The sequence below is a fragment of the Melanerpes formicivorus genome, unplaced genomic scaffold (genome assembly GCF_026170545.1).
Source record: "Melanerpes formicivorus ecotype bairdi unplaced genomic scaffold, bMelFor1.0.p_v2 SCAF_136, whole genome shotgun sequence".
NCBI lineage: Eukaryota > Metazoa > Chordata > Aves > Piciformes > Picidae > Melanerpes > Melanerpes formicivorus.
The window spans coordinates 1,004,658-1,020,551 of NW_027142488.1; the positions used below are offsets into that span (position 1 = coordinate 1,004,658).

The window sequence follows — 15,894 nt, forward strand, 5'->3', positions numbered from 1 at the left end:
GACCGTCAAATGGTTTAGAAGGAACCTTTTAAGGTCATCCATTCCAACCATGCTTGTAGTCAGCAGGGACATCTTCAACTGAACCAGGCTGCTCAGAGCCCCAGACAGTGTGACCTGGAATGGTTCCAGGGTTGAGGCATCTCCCACTGCACCCTCAGTGTCAAACACTTCTTCCTTCTCTCCAGTCTCAATCTCCATCTTTTAGTTTAAACCATCACCACTTGTCCTGTCACAACACCCGCTGCTCGAAAGCCTGTCCCTATCTCTCTTCTCAGCCTCTTGAAGCACTGAAAGGCCACCAGAAGGTCTCTTTGGAGCCTTCTCTTTGCCAGGCTGAACAACCCCAACTATGTTTTATGAGTAAGCCAAGTTTGAACTTTGAAGGACTGATTTCAACCATCACTTTCAGGGCCTCACTGGAGCCTGCCTGTTCCTTGTGGAGATTGTGTTCCTCAGTTTTGAGATCTTTGTTCAAAGGAGAGCATGAGGAGGATAAGGAACTCTTCAGTCCAGGCAGCCCTTGTGTGGTAACCTGACTGGGAGTGATGTCAGAGCCTGTTGTGCAGTTTTCAAGTGTATGTTTGAAGAGCTGCTGGCTTAGGTCAGTGCCTTCATGAACTGAGGAATAAGAGCTATCCGTGGAACAAAACAGAAGTTTGGAGCATGTAAGTGAGATGTTCTTGATGTGCCATCAGTGGCAAAAGCCAGATTACTAAGGATAGGATAAAGAGAACAAAGATCTCTAGGCTCATTTCTGTTTCAAGAAGGGTTTCTTCTGGTCACAGCTCCCAGAGCTGCAGCCTCTGAGGACTGGCCTAGCTGACATCATGCCTTGAAGCTACTTGCAGTTCATGTATCACAGTATCACTTAGGTTGGAAAGGACCTCGAGGATCATCGAGTCCAACCTATCAACACAGACCCCATGACTAGACCATGGCACCAAGTGCCACGTCCAATCTCCCCTTGAACGCCTCCAGGGACGATGACTCAACCACCTCCCTGGGCAACCCATTCCAATGCCAAATGACTCGCTCGTGAAGAACTTCCTCCTCACCTCGAGTCTGAACCTCCCCTGGCGCAGCTTGAGACTGTGTCCCCTTGTTCTGGTGCTGGTTGCCTGGGAGAAGAGGCCAACCCCCTCCTGGCTACAACCACCTTTCAGGTAGTTGTGGAGGGCAATGAGGTCACCCCTGAGCCTCCTCTTCTCCAGGCTAAACAATCCCAGCTCCCTCAGCCTCTCCTCATAGGGCTTGTGTTCAAGGCCTCTCCCCAGCCTTGTTGCCCTTCTCTGGACACGCTCAAGTGTTTCAATGTCCTTCTTAAACTGAGGAGCCCAGAACTGAGTCTTAACCTCATGACACAGAATCCCAGCATGGTGAGGCTGGAAGGGACCCCTGGACATCATCCAGTCCCAAGCAGGGACATCCACAGCAGCTTGCTCCAGAGAAGAAGACTCCACAGCCTCTCTGGGCAGCCTGCTCCAGAGCTCCTGCACCCTTGCACCAACAAGGTTTCTCCTCATCTTCAGGTGCAATTTTCCGGGTTCAATTTGTACCTATTGCCCCTTGTCCTGTCCCTGGGTACCACTGACAAGAGTCTGGCCCAATCCTCTTGCCCCTCACAGGATGCTCAGCAACAGCATTGAGAACATTTTCTCGTAGGCTGCTCTTCTCCATGCTCAACAGCCCCAGGTCTCTCAGCCTTTCCTTCTCACACAGATGCTCCAGGCCCCTCAGCATCTTTGGAGCCTCCACTGCACTCTCTCCAGTAGTTCCTTGTCTCTCTTGAACTGAGGAGCCCAGAACTGGACCCAGTACTTGAACTCTGGCCTCAGTGAGGTAGAGCAGAGGAGGAGCCAAACATTCCTCAATGCTCAGCACAGAATAATCATTCTCTGGTGGCCTGTTATTTATACTTGTTAGCTTGTGGGCTTTCAAAAGCATTCAGGTTTGAATGCTCATGCCAGCAAATGTTGGTTTGGAAAGCCGGGGTGTGAAAAACAAAGCAGGTGGTTGTTTTGTGTTTGGGTTTTTTCCCAATTCTCTTCTTCATTTCTTGTTTTTTCTCTCCCCCTTTTTTTCTCTCCCCCTTTTTTTCTCTCCCCCTTTTTTTCTCTCCCCCTTTTTTTCTCTCCCCCTTTTTTTCTCTCCCCCTTTTTTTCTCTCCCCCTTTTTTTCTCTCCCCCTTTTTTTCTCTCCCCCTTTTTTTCTCTCCCCCTTTTTTTCTCTCCCCCTTTTTTTCTCTCCCCCTTTTTTTCTCTCCCCCTTTTTTTCTCTCCCCCTTTTTTTCTCTCCCCCTTTTTTTCTCTCCCCCTTTTTTTCTCTCCCCCTTTTTTTCTCTCCCCCTTTTTTTCTCTCCCCCCTCTGACCACCCTTAGCAGTGTGAGAACCTTTTCTTCTTACTGTAGATCTCCTCTATCCAAGTCCTCCTGTACATATTTGCAGTAAATACTGTCCTGTGTTTGTCACCAGGGAGACTGCAGCTATGACCTGGAGATCCAGCCTCACTTGCAGATTGAAGATGTTCATGTTAGAAGGAGGAAAAGCCACCTTTCCACCAGCAGCTCCATGATGGATCAGAAAGCATGCTCATCTGGATCAAGAGGAAAACCATTGTTACCTGATAGAGATGATGATGGGAATGAACTCTTTGCCACATTCAAAGTAACAAAGGCTCTCAGAAGAACTTCAGGGTTAAATGGGGACATGCCTGTGTTGCACTCAGACACCAATACCTCAGCAAGACAGCTTCCTTCTGTTGAAAGCACTGACCAGGGCAGGCAAGTGGATGAGGAACTAGAGGTGACTTTTGACTTAAATGAGTCTTTTGACCTTTGTGACGACAGTGAAAGTCTTGAAATTCAAGCAAGTGAGGCAAGGAAGGGATGCACAGTTGTGGATGAAGCTTGTAGGTCACTGGGGACAGCCCACACAGATTCAGGTTATGGTAGCTTCACAGGTGACAAGTCACCGCTGTCCTCTAACTTGTTTTATCTTCCTGAGTCATACCTGGATTCCTTTGCTCTTGTGAGGCCATCTGAGGAGCCTTCTGGGTTAAAGAACACATTCTCTCTTGTGAGAAGGCTTTTAGCACAATCTCCTCCCTCCCTGAATCACCTTGATGCTTTTGAAAGCACACTGAGCAATGAAGAAACACCACGGCCCCTCCAAAAAGTGATTTGTGGTAGCTCTTCAGACAGGCTACAGGACAAAGTCTTGCCTGTGGCTTCAGAAGCTGATGCTTCACTGCTGCTCTTTGACCATCCTGAGCTGAGAGTCACAAGTGAATCGTGTGCTTCTGTCCATGCCTGTTTGCCAGAACCTCTGTCGTCTCCTGAGGCTGCTGCTGGTAGAGCCAAAGAGGAGCATCCCTGGGATGACAGCTTTGAGGGTCTGCTTGACAATGAGGAATTCCCTGAAACCCAAAGGAAAACTCCAAATCACACTCCAAAAAATAACCCTTCAAAGAAGAGTTTTGTCCAAGAGGATGAGGATCTGGAATTTGATAAGCAAGAAGTGATGATGGATGAAGAGAGGAGTGTCCATTTATTTGAAGATGAACATATTCCTGACACAAACAATGGAAGCTATTCTACAAGTAAGAAGCATTTCACACCTTCCCATGAACCCTACTTGATCAGCAGACCAGAGGCAGAGCAAGAGTCTGAGTGGCTCCCTTCAGAGGTGAGCTGCCTGAATGCTGACAAAACCTGCAAGGGGCAGCCAACCAGCAGTAAACCCTCCCCCATGGAGGGGTCAGGGGATACCAGTGTGACCAAGCAGCTTCTGGACAATGTTGATCTTTATGATTGCTCTCAAGAGCTCTTTTCTGTCAACTTTGAACTGGGATTTTCCATTGAAGAATGTGAGGATGAAATCCTTGAGGAAAACAGCAGTAACACCAGAAAGTCAACCAGTGCCACAGGGAGTCGTGGAGGTGTGAACTCTGAAACCAGATTGCTGGAGGATAGCTCCAGGCTTGAAACATCACCAAAATGGGATTGCAGAAGTCTTGAGAGAACGCACATCTCCACACCATTGCTGTTCCAGGGAAGGGACATGAAGGACAGAGAAGGGGCTGAGGATGCCTCCACTGCAGTGCCTTTCTTGGAGTCAGGAGGTGGAAGAAAGGGAAGAGGATCACCTGAAGCTTTAGCTTTGGCACTTTCTACTCCAACACGTGGAAAGGCTACCAAAAAGACTCCCAGGAGTATCTTCTCTAGTGCCAAGGAGATTCCAGAGGTGACTTTTGCAGGAGTAAATAAAAGCCCACAGAGGCAGGACTGTGGGAGTTCAGCCATGGTTAGACTTGAGTCTCCTTTAGGAAGAACTGAAAGCCTGGAAGACATCAACCTTCATCCCTCATGTGTGTCTCCTGCTTCAGGTAAGGATTGCAGTGGTGCAGTTAGTACTTCATGTGTAAATAATAGAATCCAGAGAATTTTGGATGCTTTGGTTTTATGGCTTACTTAGGAAGGATGAATCACAGCATCCTAGACTGGTGGGGGGTGGAAAGGACCTCTGGAGATCATCCAGTCCACCCCACCTTGCTAAAGCAGGGGCACCCATAGCAGGTTGCCCAAGAGCACAATGGCCAGGTGGGTTTGGAATCTCTCCAGAGAGACTCCAGAGCCTCTCTGGGCAGCCTGCTCCAGGGCTCCAGCACCCTCACACCGAACAAGCTTCTCCTCCTGTTCAGATGAAACGTCCTGGGTTCCAGTTTGTGTCCATTGCCCCTTACCTGTCCCTGAACACCACTGACAGGAGTCTGGCCCCATCCTCTGGCCCCCCAGAGGTCCTTTACTTATTACTGAGCATTGATCAGATCCCCTCACAGGCTGCTCTTCTCCAGGCCAAGCAGCCCCAGGTCTCTTAGCCTTTCCTCCTCAGAGAGATGCTCCAGACCCCTATTCAATCTTTGGCGCTTCCACTGAACTCTGAGTTTTTCTTGCTTCTCACTGCCCTAAGCAGTGAATCAAAGCATTAACCACCTCCTTTTGGGTGCCTAAAACAGACTTTATTTTTTCTCCTTTCTCTTTGAATTTGTCTGATAGCCTTCATATTTTCTGAAGATGATTGATTGTTGAACATCACCTTTCTTCCTGAGTCGTCACACCTTCAAAGGGATATTTTGGTTTGCTGAGTTCAAACCCTGCCCATCTAGTTAATGAAGAATTATAATAAGAGGAATATATCAAGTAAGATTAAAAAAACCCAAACAACAAATCCCCAAAAACCCCAAAGAGCCAAACAAGGTCAGACTTGATATGGCCCTAGGCAACCTGATCTAGTTGGAAGTCTCTCTGCTTTCTGCTGGGGAGTTGGACTAGATGACCTTTGAAGGTCCCTTCCAACCCAATGCAATCAATGAAAAACAACAACAACAAAACAAACAAAAAAAGCCCCAAACAAACAACAAGGGAAAAACCAAACCAAAAAAACAAAACAACCAATCAAACAAAACCCAACCAACCAACAAAACCCCCAGAACCAAACAACAGCACCCCCAAATATGGCTGTACTTGTATGGAACCAACCAGCAATAGGGCAAGAGGAAATGGCCTCAAAGTTTCAGGGGAGGTTGAGGTTGGGCATGAGGGACAATTTCTTCCTCAAAAGGGTTGCCAAGGCTTGGTCCAGGCTGCCCAGGGCAGTGGTGGAGTCCATATCCCTGGAGGGGTTTCAAAGGCCTGGAGATGTGGTGCTGAGGGACATGGTTTAGTGGTGACCTGGCAGTGGTTAGTTGGTTGGACTTGATAATCTTGGAGGCCTTTTCCAACCATGATGGTTCCACGATTCCATGAAAAGAAATTAGAAAGAAGACTTTTTAGTGAGCTCTGGTGTTGTTTCAGTGCACCCAAAGTGATGTGTATCACAGAGCACTTCTCTTACTCAACTTTTAAGGGCTTCTTACCCTGGTTTCATTCTTCACCTCCCATTTTTTGTGGCTCTGCCTCCTGGGATAATCACTTCCTCTCAGAGCCTCTCCAGGTGAGGAAGATGTATTGTCTATCTCAGCTGGAGATGATTTATTTTGAGTAAGAAGGGTAAAAGGAACAATATTTGCTGCACAGATCAATAATTCATCTCCTTTGTGGGTCCTTTGCTGAGAGAGACAGGTTTTGATTGCCCAGCTCCAGCAGCATTGTGTTGGGAACAAGGACATCTCCTTCGCAGCCTTGTTGACTCTTGTTTTGTCGGCAGGACCCAGCAGTGAGAGCGAAGAAGAGATCATTTTCCAGAGAAAAAACAGGAGAAAGAAGAATGTTTTGAAGTCTCCTGATGTGAGTCTTGGAAAAAGAGACAAACAAAGACCAGAGAAGCAAAGTGAAAGAGCAGAGGGAACAAACCCTCCCTGCAATTCTTTCTGTTTCCACAGGTTCGGAAGGACTCCGATGTTGAGTCACCCGTCCGTGCCACCAGGAAGCGCCAGCACCCTCTGAACATGGTGAGTGGGACAGAGGGAAACAGCTCCTTTGGGGAGTGGATATTTGAACTTCAACCTCTTCCTCTGGTCTGCAGGACTGTTCTTATTGAAAATACAGTCACAGTGTTGTTTGGCTTGGAAAAGACCTCTAAGGTCATCTTTACTCCTGTTCAATCTCTTTATTGATGATCTGGATGGGGGGATTGGGTCAGTCATCAGTGAATTTGCAGATGACACCAAGCTGGGAGGAGATTTTGATTGGTTAGAGGGCAGAAGGGCTCTGCAGAGGGACCTTGACTGACTGGACAGATGGGCAGAGTCCAACAGGATGACAGTTCAACATATCCAAGTGCTGGGTGCTGCACTTTGGCCACAACAACCCCATGCAGAGCTACAGGCTGGGGTCACAGTGGCTGGAGAGCTGCCAAACAGAAAGGGACCTGGAGGTGCTGATTGACAGCCAGCTGAACATGAGCCAGCAGTGTGCCCAGGTGGCCAAGAAGGCCAATGGCATCCTGGCCTGCATCAAGAATAGTGTGTCCAGCAGGAGCAGGGAAGTCATTGTGCCCCTGGACTCAGCAGTGGTTAGGCCACACCTTGAGTCCTGTGTCCAGTTCTGGGCCCCTCAGTTTAAGAAGGACATTGAGACACTTGAATGTGTCCAGAGAAGGGCAACAAGGCTGGGGAGAGGCCTTGAGCACAAGCCCTATGAGGAGAGGCTGAGGGAGCTGGGATTGTTTAGCCTGGAGAAGAGGAGGCTCAGAGGAGACCTCATTGCTCTCTACAACTACCTGAAGGGAGGTTGTAGCCAGGAGGGGGTTGGTCTCTTCCAGGCAACCAGCACCAGAACAAGAGGACACAGTCTCAAGCTGCGCCAGGGGAAGTTTAGGCTGGAGGTGAGGAGAAAGTTCTTCACAGAGAGAGTTGTTAACCATTGGAATGGGCTGTCCAGGGAGGTGGTGGAGTCACCATCCCTGGAGGTGTTCAAGAGGGGATTGGATGTGGCACTTGAAGCCATGGTTTAATAGTCATGAGGTGTTGGGTGACAGGTTGGACTTGATGATCTTTGAGGTCACTTCCAACCTTATTGATTCTATGATTCTAATTTCAACTGTCAACCCAGCACCACCATGGCCATTAAACCATTTCCCTAAGTGCTGTGACTACAGATTTCTTCAACACCTCCAGGGATGGTGACTCCACCATCTCACTGGGCACCCTGTTCCAATGGCCAATATCTTCTGCCATCTAGCCTAAGGTGTACGAAGAAGGCTGCATTAGTAAGAAAGTGGCCAGCAGATCAGGGAAGGTTCTCCCCCTCTGCTTTGCCCTGCTGAGGTCATATCTAGAGTCCTGGGTTGGGTTCTGGGCTCCCCATTTCAAGAAAGACTGGGAACTGCCTGGCTGACTGTGTTTGTGAAATGTTCCTCTAGTCTGACATGTCCAGTGATGACAGCAGCATGGACTTTCAGCAGAGCACCAGGAGGATCACAGACACCAGCTCAGCAGCTGCTAACAAAAACCAGCTGAGAAGTACCAAACGGCAGAAGGTCAAGAGCACTTTTTCACACAGGGTATGTGATGTCAGGTGGCTTTCTTCACACCTTGAATGTCACATCTGGAGCAGTTTGCATTGAAGTGGTAATGTTGATAACTGCTCTGCTTTGTAATTGACTCCCTAGTCCAGATCAGTCAGATGGAGAGAGTCCAGTGGAGGCTACAAAGATGCTGAGGGGCCTGGAGCATGTGTCTGAGATGTGTCCATGACTACAGTTCATGTCAGATGCCTCATCTCCCTAATGATGTGCATTCTCAAAAATCCCAGGATCTCACTGTGGTGGGTTGGAAGGGACCTCTGGGGATCATCCAGTCTAACACATGGGGGCACCCAGAGCAGATTGCCCAGGATCACAATGGCCAGCTGGGTTTGGAATCTCACCAGAGGAGACTCCACAACCTCTCTGGGCAGCCTGCTCCAGGCCTTCAGCACCCTCACACCAGACAAGTTTCTCCTCTTCTTCAGATGGAACCTCCTGGGTTTCAATTTGTGCCCGTTGCCCCTTGGCCTGTCTCTGAGCACAACTGACAAGAGTCTGTCCCTGTCCTCTCGCCCTCCACAGGTCCTTTAGCTCTTGCTGAGACTGAGAAGATGCCCTGTCAGGCTGCTCTTTCCCAGGCTCAACAGCCCCAGCTCTCTCAGTGTTATAATCAACCTTTGGCAGGCTCTGTCTCAAACTGGGGAGCCCAGAACTGGGCATGTGTAATGTTAATTAATTAGCAGCCAGCTCCTAACTACAGTTTAATTAATTTTTGTCTCCTGTAGCATGCAGCAAGACAGTTTCTAGATGAAGAAGCTGAGCTGTCCCAGCAAGATGCAGAGGTTGTCTCATCTGATGAGAATGAGGATATAGAGAGCGAGCTGAGCTCTTCCCTTGCTCAGTTCCTGAATGATGAAGCAGAAGTCACACAAGTGTTGAATGGTGAGTGAGGAGGTTTGGGTCTGGTTAGAAGCTAAGGGGTGTTGTGTTTGAGCATGGCCTGTTGATCAGCTAATGTAGAATCATTAAGGTTGGAAAAGTCCTCCAAGAACATCAAGTCCAACAATCTCAGTTCACATTTGCTGTCCTAGGTCAGCTGTCGAAGGGTGGTTGTAGCTACATGAGGGTTGGTCTCTTCTCCCAGGCAACCAGCACCAGAACAAGAGGACACAGTCTCAAGCTGTGCAAGGGGACGTTTAGGCTTGATCTTAGAAGGAAGTTCTTCACAGAAAGAGTGATTGCCCATTGGAATGGGCTGCCTAGGGAGGTGGTGGGGTCAACATCCCTGGAGGTGTTTAAGAGCCTGGATGAGGCACTTGGTGCCATGGTCTAGTTGATTAGATAGGGTTGGGTGATTGGTTGGACTTTCTTGATGATCTTGGAGGTCTCTTCCAACCTGGGTGATTCTGTGATCTTTCTGGAGCATTTTTGCTTCAGTCAGCAGGAGCTTTCTAAAGAAAGACAGCAGAGAAAGAACATTGGTCTGTCTACCTTATGTTCATGGTGCAGAAGGCATTGTGGGACTGAGGAAAATCCACACAAATTTGGCAAAAAAAAAAGCTTTGGAAAATGGCAATGAACAGCTTTATGGAATCACAGAATAGCTGTGGTTGGAAGAGACCTCTAAGATCATTGAGCCCAACTGCCTGGTCACCATTAAGCCATGTCCCTCAGCCCCACACTTCCATGGCTTTGAAACCCCTCCAGAGATGGATTCCACCACTGCCCTAAGCAGCATGGGCCAGGCCATGACAACCCTCAAGGGGAAGAAGTTGTTCTTCCTATCCAACCTAAACCTCCCCTGGGGCAACTTGAGGCCATTTCCTCTTGTCTTGTTCCTTGGGAGAAGAGACCAACCCCACCTGGCTCCAGTCTCCTGTTAGGAATTACTGAATAAGGAGAAGAGTAATCAATGAAAACGTGAATCCTTCCCAACAGCTCTTCCTTTTCTCTTCCTGCTTGCTTTCAGAGTGTGAGATGAAAGGAGTTTACCTGAAATCCGTCCGCAGCCCAGCTCTGGGCACCAGCTACAAAATGGTCCATCGTGCGTTCGACAGCATGGCCATTTTCTCACAGGTATGGAAGGAGATGACCTCTCCTTGTGAAATTCCACTAGCCTCTGACCATGCTTAGGTTTTAATCCTGCTCTGAAGTCCGGTTGCAGCCATGCTCTTGTCTGCGGGCAAGCATCAGTGCTGAGAGATCGCATTTGCTCCAACAGTTAGAAATTTAGCTCCTGAAACATCTAGGAGATGATAGGGCAGCTGTCTCACAGTGCTTCTGACTGCTCCTCAGCACTCTGGCCGGGTGTTTCTTGCTGTCCACTGTCACTGGGGACTGACTAGAGTCCAGCAGAGACTACAAAGCTGCTGAGGGGCCTGGAGTGTCTCTGGGAGAAGGAAAGACTGAGACCTGGGGATGTTGAGCCTGGAGAAAAGCAGCCCCAGAGGGCATCTTCTCAGTGTTCAGCAAGAGCTAAAAGGTCTGTACGGGGGCAAGCTGATGGGGCCAGGCTCTTGTCAGCAGTGCCCAGTGACAGGACAAGGGGCAACGGACACAGACTGGAACTCAGGAGGTTCCACTTGAAGATGAGGAGAAACTTGTTTGGTGTGAGGGTGCTGGAGCCCTGGAGCAGGCTGCCCAGAGAGGCTGTGGAGTCTCCTTCTCTGGAGAGATTCCAAACCCAGCTGGCTACTGTGATCTGGGCAAGCTGCTGTGGGTGCCTCTGCTTTAGCAGGGGGGTTGGACTGGTTGATCTTGAGAGATCCTTTCCAACCTCATCATGCTGGCATTCTGTGAATGCAGAGCCCTAGATTTAATGTCAAGGACAAAGCACTGGGGCTTTTTTAAGACACAGCAAACTTGCAGTTGTGCTCACTGATCATTTGCCAGCAGGTCACAAGAAGTCATGGGGCTTGAGCAATTTTGTCTAGTGGAAGGTGTCTCTGCCCATGGCAGGGGAGTTGGAGCTAGATGATCTTTAGGTCCTTTCCAACCTACACCATTTTATGAATCTATGACTCAATGTCCACAGCCTCAGCTCACAATGTCAGTTTTGTGGTTGCTCCACCTGAGGTTCTGCAGAAGTAGCCAAGTTTGAGCTTCCATTTTACTTCACACATTGCACAGATGTGTGCATGGGATGGGTTTGATCAGCAAAGTGCACATACGGAGAGGAGCAGAATCCTCACAGGGCTTCAACGCTCACCAGGTTTGGTGTTTCCTCCACAGATTCCTGAGCAAGACCAGACTTATGCAGAAGACAGCTTCTGTGTGGGAGAGGAGGAAGAGGAGCCTTGCCCCCAAAATGAATCTAGTGAGGAAGAAGTGCATGTGAATTTTGATCTCCTACATGACGAGACCTTCAGTGGTGGGAGGAAACAGTACCTGACCCGCCGCAGGAGGAGGCTAAACCAGGCCAGGGTGGAGGAGACCTGCTCTGTCCCACTGCAGAAGAAGAAACCATCCCGGATTATTGTCCTCAGTGACTCCAGTGGGGATGAAACCATCAGCAGCAGTGAGAAGCCTGTGAGACCAGACTGTTTGAGGGCAGAACAGAAAAACAAGCCACCCAAGGCATTGCCTTCAGCCGCCTCTGTGCAGCATGAAGGAACTGCTGGGGATATTGTTGCTCAGCAGTCTGTGAAGGACAAGAATGAGTTACTTCTTGGGTTGAAGGCTTCTGTATCTGAAATGCTGGATTTTCACCCAGAGCATCATGGCAGAAGGACATGCTCTCTACCAGCTGTCCCTGAGCCAGGGAAGGAGGATCTCCAGGCTCCCTCTGAGGTTGGTGTCAACTCAGTACAACATTTATACTCACCTCACTCTTTGCTAGATAATAAGAAGCTGTGGATGCTTCAAGCCTGAATGTGTTGAAACCCAAATTGGATGGGATCTTGAGCATCCTGATCTAGTGGAAGGTGTCCCTGCCTGTGGCAGTGGGGGTGGAACTAGATGACCTTCAAGGTCTCTTCCAGCCTAAACCATTCTGTGATCCTCTCACCTCACATTTGGATAGATGATCTGACCCATGGGGACCTGTCCTGGTGTTGTTCTGTTGTTTTGGGGGCTATCAGGAGCACAGTAGCAAAAGGTGGCAACCTTTGTTGGGTCCATTCTGCTTTACATTGTCTCCCTTTTCTTTGATGTAGGGCTTTTTTTACTCACAGTGTAAATTGGAGAGTGTCTTGGAGAGGATAAACTGTCCTGAGTCTGCTGCTCTGGAGGAATGTGAATCTATTTCAAACAGCACAGTGTCCACTGATTCATAAAATCACAGGGTGGGTTGGGTTGGAAGGGACCCTAATTAGAGATTGTATAGTTCCAACCCCTCTCCATGGGCAGGGACACCTTCTAGACCAGGTTGCTCAAGGCCTCATCTAACCTGGCCTTGAACACCTCCAGGGAGGGAGCATTCAAGACCTCCCTGGGCAACCTGTTCCAGGGTCTCACCACCCTCACTAATCCTTCCTAATCCCCAGTCTAAATACCTTGGGTTTGTTTAAGATTTTATTAACTGGAGTGGAACCTTGGAATCATCATCAGTTAAAAGCTGGTATTGATTTTCTAGGCACATTGTTCTTCAGCCTCATCCTTCTGTGATCTCTCAGAAACCCTGATTTTTACCACAGGTGGGAAGTTCCTTGAAGAGTGCCTGCAGAAACCCTTCAGTTCCACCTCCCTCTTCTTCCACAAAGACCTCTGCAGTTCCAGTTCCATTTCCACCTGCTCCTCTGGAGAAGCCCCCTTCCCTCTGCATTCTGGCAGACAGCAGGGAGATCTCCTCTGGAGCTGAGGTGATCTCCTCCTTGAAGGCCCTGCATGGCATGAAGGTGCAGATTTGCTCACTGGGCAGCAGTGATTATGTGGTCAGCAACCGCCTGGCCGTGGAGAGGAGGTTTCTGTCTGAGCTGCTGAGCCCAGCCAACAGGAACAAGGTCACCCAGAGGATCCAGTGCCTGCAAAGCATCTTTGAGAGAGTCTGTATGATCGTGGAGAAGGACAGGGCTAAAGCAGGTAGGTGTTCCCAGCTTGGGGGCACATGGGGACACTGCTTTGGTGTGTGGTACAGGACAGAAAATAGACGGAAAACCATCTTGTGAGCACAGCTTTGCTTTGGTGACACAAATGTAATGGCTCAGCTATGGAAACAAGGACAGAATTGGTCACTTTGTGTCCACTTTGTGCCCTTTTTGCTCATCAGGCCCTTTTCTGAGCACTGCTGCTTTCTTGTTTGCCAGCATCCAAGTACATTCTAACTTCCATAGTTCTCCCAAACCTCTGGTAGCTTGGTCTCTCCTGTTGTCCAGCCTTTATTAAGTGTTCCTCCCAACCCTCTCTCCAACTGATATTCCTCAATCTCTCCCATAACACCTCTGACCCCTCCTGTCTTCCTTCATATGTTTCCCTCATCATCTTTTCAGCTCCTGTGGATGAAACAAATCCATTCATGGTTCTACAAGCGTTGAAGGCCAGGCTGTTTGGGGCACTGAGCAACCAGTTGCAGATGTCGCTGGTGACTGCAGGGGGGGTTGACTGGATGAGCTTTAAGGTCTCTTCCAACCCAAGCAAGTCTGTGACTCTCAAAGCAGGGCATCTTTGAGCTGTTTTCATAGAATCATGGAATTGTTTTGGTTGGAGAAGACCTTTAAGATCATCAAGTCCAACCTTCAACCCAGCCTCCTTTTCTCCTGGCTGAACAACCCCAGTTCCCACAGCTGCTCCTCCTCACCACACCTTTTCTCCAGGCACTTCAGCAGCTTGGTTGCCTTTCTCTGGCCATCAAAACCATGTCCCAAAGTGCCTTGCCCACATTTGTTACCACCTGGACAACAGTGATTCCTGCTGGATGTGCTTTCTCACTTGGATCTCACTCAGATCTCCGTTTTCACTCTGCAGGAGAAACATCTCGGATCTTCCAGAGGACACAGTACTATGATGGGGTCCTTGCAGCCTTGGTCCAGGCTGGGGTCCGAATTCTCTTCAGCTCTTGCCAAGAGGAAAGTGCTGCTCTGCTGAAGGACCTGGCTTTGGTGGAGCAGAGGAAAAATGCTGCCATTTGTGTGCCAGCAGAGGTGGAGGGTCACAAGAGGGAAATGCTCAACTTCTACCTGACCATTCCCAACCTCAGCTACCCAGCTGCTCTCAACATGTGCCATTGCTTCAGCTCCATCAAGGAGCTGACCAACAGGTAACAGCAAAGGTGTTCAGAAGGTGCTTTGAGGCCTGACTGCTTTAGTTCTTGTGTCTCATCCAGGACTTTCTGCCAAGGGTGTTGCTTAAGGAGATCTTCTCTCTGCCTTGCTGTTAGAACCATAGGGTTGTTTCATTTGGAAGAGACCCTTAAGACCATTAAGTCCACCATTGCCAAGTTCACCACTAAACCATGTCCCTCAGCACCACATTCCATGGCTTTGAAACCCTTCCAGGGATGGGGACTCCACCACTGCTGTGGACAGCCTGGGCCAGGCCATGACAACCATTCTGGGGATGAACTTGTTGCTCACATCCAACCAAAACCTCCCCTGGTGCAATCTGAGGCCATTTCCTCATGTCCCATCACTTGTTCCTTGGGAGAGGAGAACAATCCCCACGTGGCTCCAGCCTTCTTTCAGAAAGTTGTAGAGAGCTATGAGGTTTCTCCTCAGCCTCCTTTTCTCCTGGCTGAACCCCAGTTCCTGCAGCTGCTGCTCACCACACCTTTTCTCTGGGCGCTTCAGCAGCTTTGTTGCCCTTCTCTGGACCTGCTCCAGTTACTCTCAGAGCTCCTCAACTTTCCTGTCTCCTTATCACTCCTGCTCTTCATGCATTTTTCAGTCTCCTCAACCTGAGCAGACCCAGGTCATGACATGGCCCTACTTCCACCACCACCTCCCCTTGTGCCTCACCTTTCCCTCTCCTCTTCCATGGCTTTCCATTTCATCTGCAGCTCTCCTGCTTAGGCTGGTGTGCTCACAGCCCTCAGGAACCTGGCAAGAGGTGACCACCAGTAGCTCCTGGTCTTCCTCTTGCTCTCTTTGCATTGGACACTTCTTGCCTTCTTTTGTTGGTGTCATGCCCTGAAGTGTCCTCCTGCTGTGGTCTCTTACAGCTCCCCCTCAGAGATTGCTGCTGGTGCCCAGGTCAGCGCACAGAAGGCAGAGGAGATCTTCCGCTACCTGCACTACGGCTTTGACCTGCAGATGCTGCCTGATGACCTCAGTGCCAAGGGGAGAAGCAACACCAAGAGCTGAGGAGGTGAAAGGGGGCTTAGGGACTCTCCCCCCACCAAAGCTGATTTCTTTTAACTGCACTTTATGGAGTTGTTTATGGGTCACTGTAAAATATTGTAAATAAATCCTTGTGGAAATAGCAGGGGTTGGAGGTGCTGCATCCAGCTCGCACCCAAAGGATGGTTCTGACCCCAGCAGGGTCCCAGTCGTGGCTGCTGTGTCACACAGACCCATTTCACTACAGAGCTGACCATGTGTACTGTCTGGGCAGACAAATGTTTCCTGGCAATGATCATCCCAAAATTCCCTTAAAAAGGAGAATTATGGCTGAAGGGTTTTGGTGGAGCCAGAAAGGAGGGGACAGAACCAGCCTACAGTCACTTGCCAGCTACTCCAAGATGGGTACCCACAGTTCCTGCTCCTTTTTCCTGACCATAGCACTGAGGGGTTGGCCAACTGTGCAATGGAGATGTATGGGCCCGGGGCAACGAACTTCTCTTGATCTTAGGTGGCATCAGAGATGCCATCCCTTGTGACAAGCCCTCCTCCCTCTCCTGCTCCCAGAGACCTCAGCACACAGCCGGCTGCTGCCACACTGTGGTTATCTGACAGAGCACTCGGTGTGGATTCCTTACTGTCCTATCAGGGGTTTGATGAGATGACCTGCAAAGGCCCCTTCCAGCCCAAAACACTGTGAGGCTTTGATTCCATCCCT

The 15,894-nt window shown here is 49.4% G+C and overlaps 1 protein-coding gene across 4 annotated transcripts in view; it reads left to right on the forward strand.

Moving 5' to 3' along the window:
• LOC137456753 (Fanconi anemia group M protein-like) overlaps positions 1–15,823 on the forward strand; it is a 76,391-nt gene extending 60,568 nt beyond the window's left edge. For 3 of the 4 annotated variants that reach the window (XM_068168348.1, XM_068168350.1, XM_068168349.1), the window contains 10 exons: positions 2,473–4,384; positions 6,205–6,284; positions 6,380–6,448; positions 7,861–8,001; positions 8,751–8,907; positions 9,935–10,041; positions 11,197–11,754; positions 12,600–12,984; positions 13,867–14,158; positions 15,059–15,823. In XM_068168348.1, the coding sequence (XP_068024449.1) occupies positions 2,473–4,384; positions 6,205–6,284; positions 6,380–6,448; positions 7,861–8,001; positions 8,751–8,907; positions 9,935–10,041; positions 11,197–11,754; positions 12,600–12,984; positions 13,867–14,158; positions 15,059–15,200 (3,843 nt within the window). In that variant the 3' untranslated portion in view covers positions 15,201–15,823. The remainder of the gene's footprint in view (positions 1–2,472; positions 4,385–6,204; positions 6,285–6,379; positions 6,449–7,860; positions 8,002–8,750; positions 8,908–9,934; positions 10,042–11,196; positions 11,755–12,599; positions 12,985–13,866; positions 14,159–15,058) is intronic. The other variant, XM_068168351.1, reaches the window with a different exon arrangement.
• The last annotated feature ends 71 nt before the right edge of the window (positions 15,824–15,894 follow it).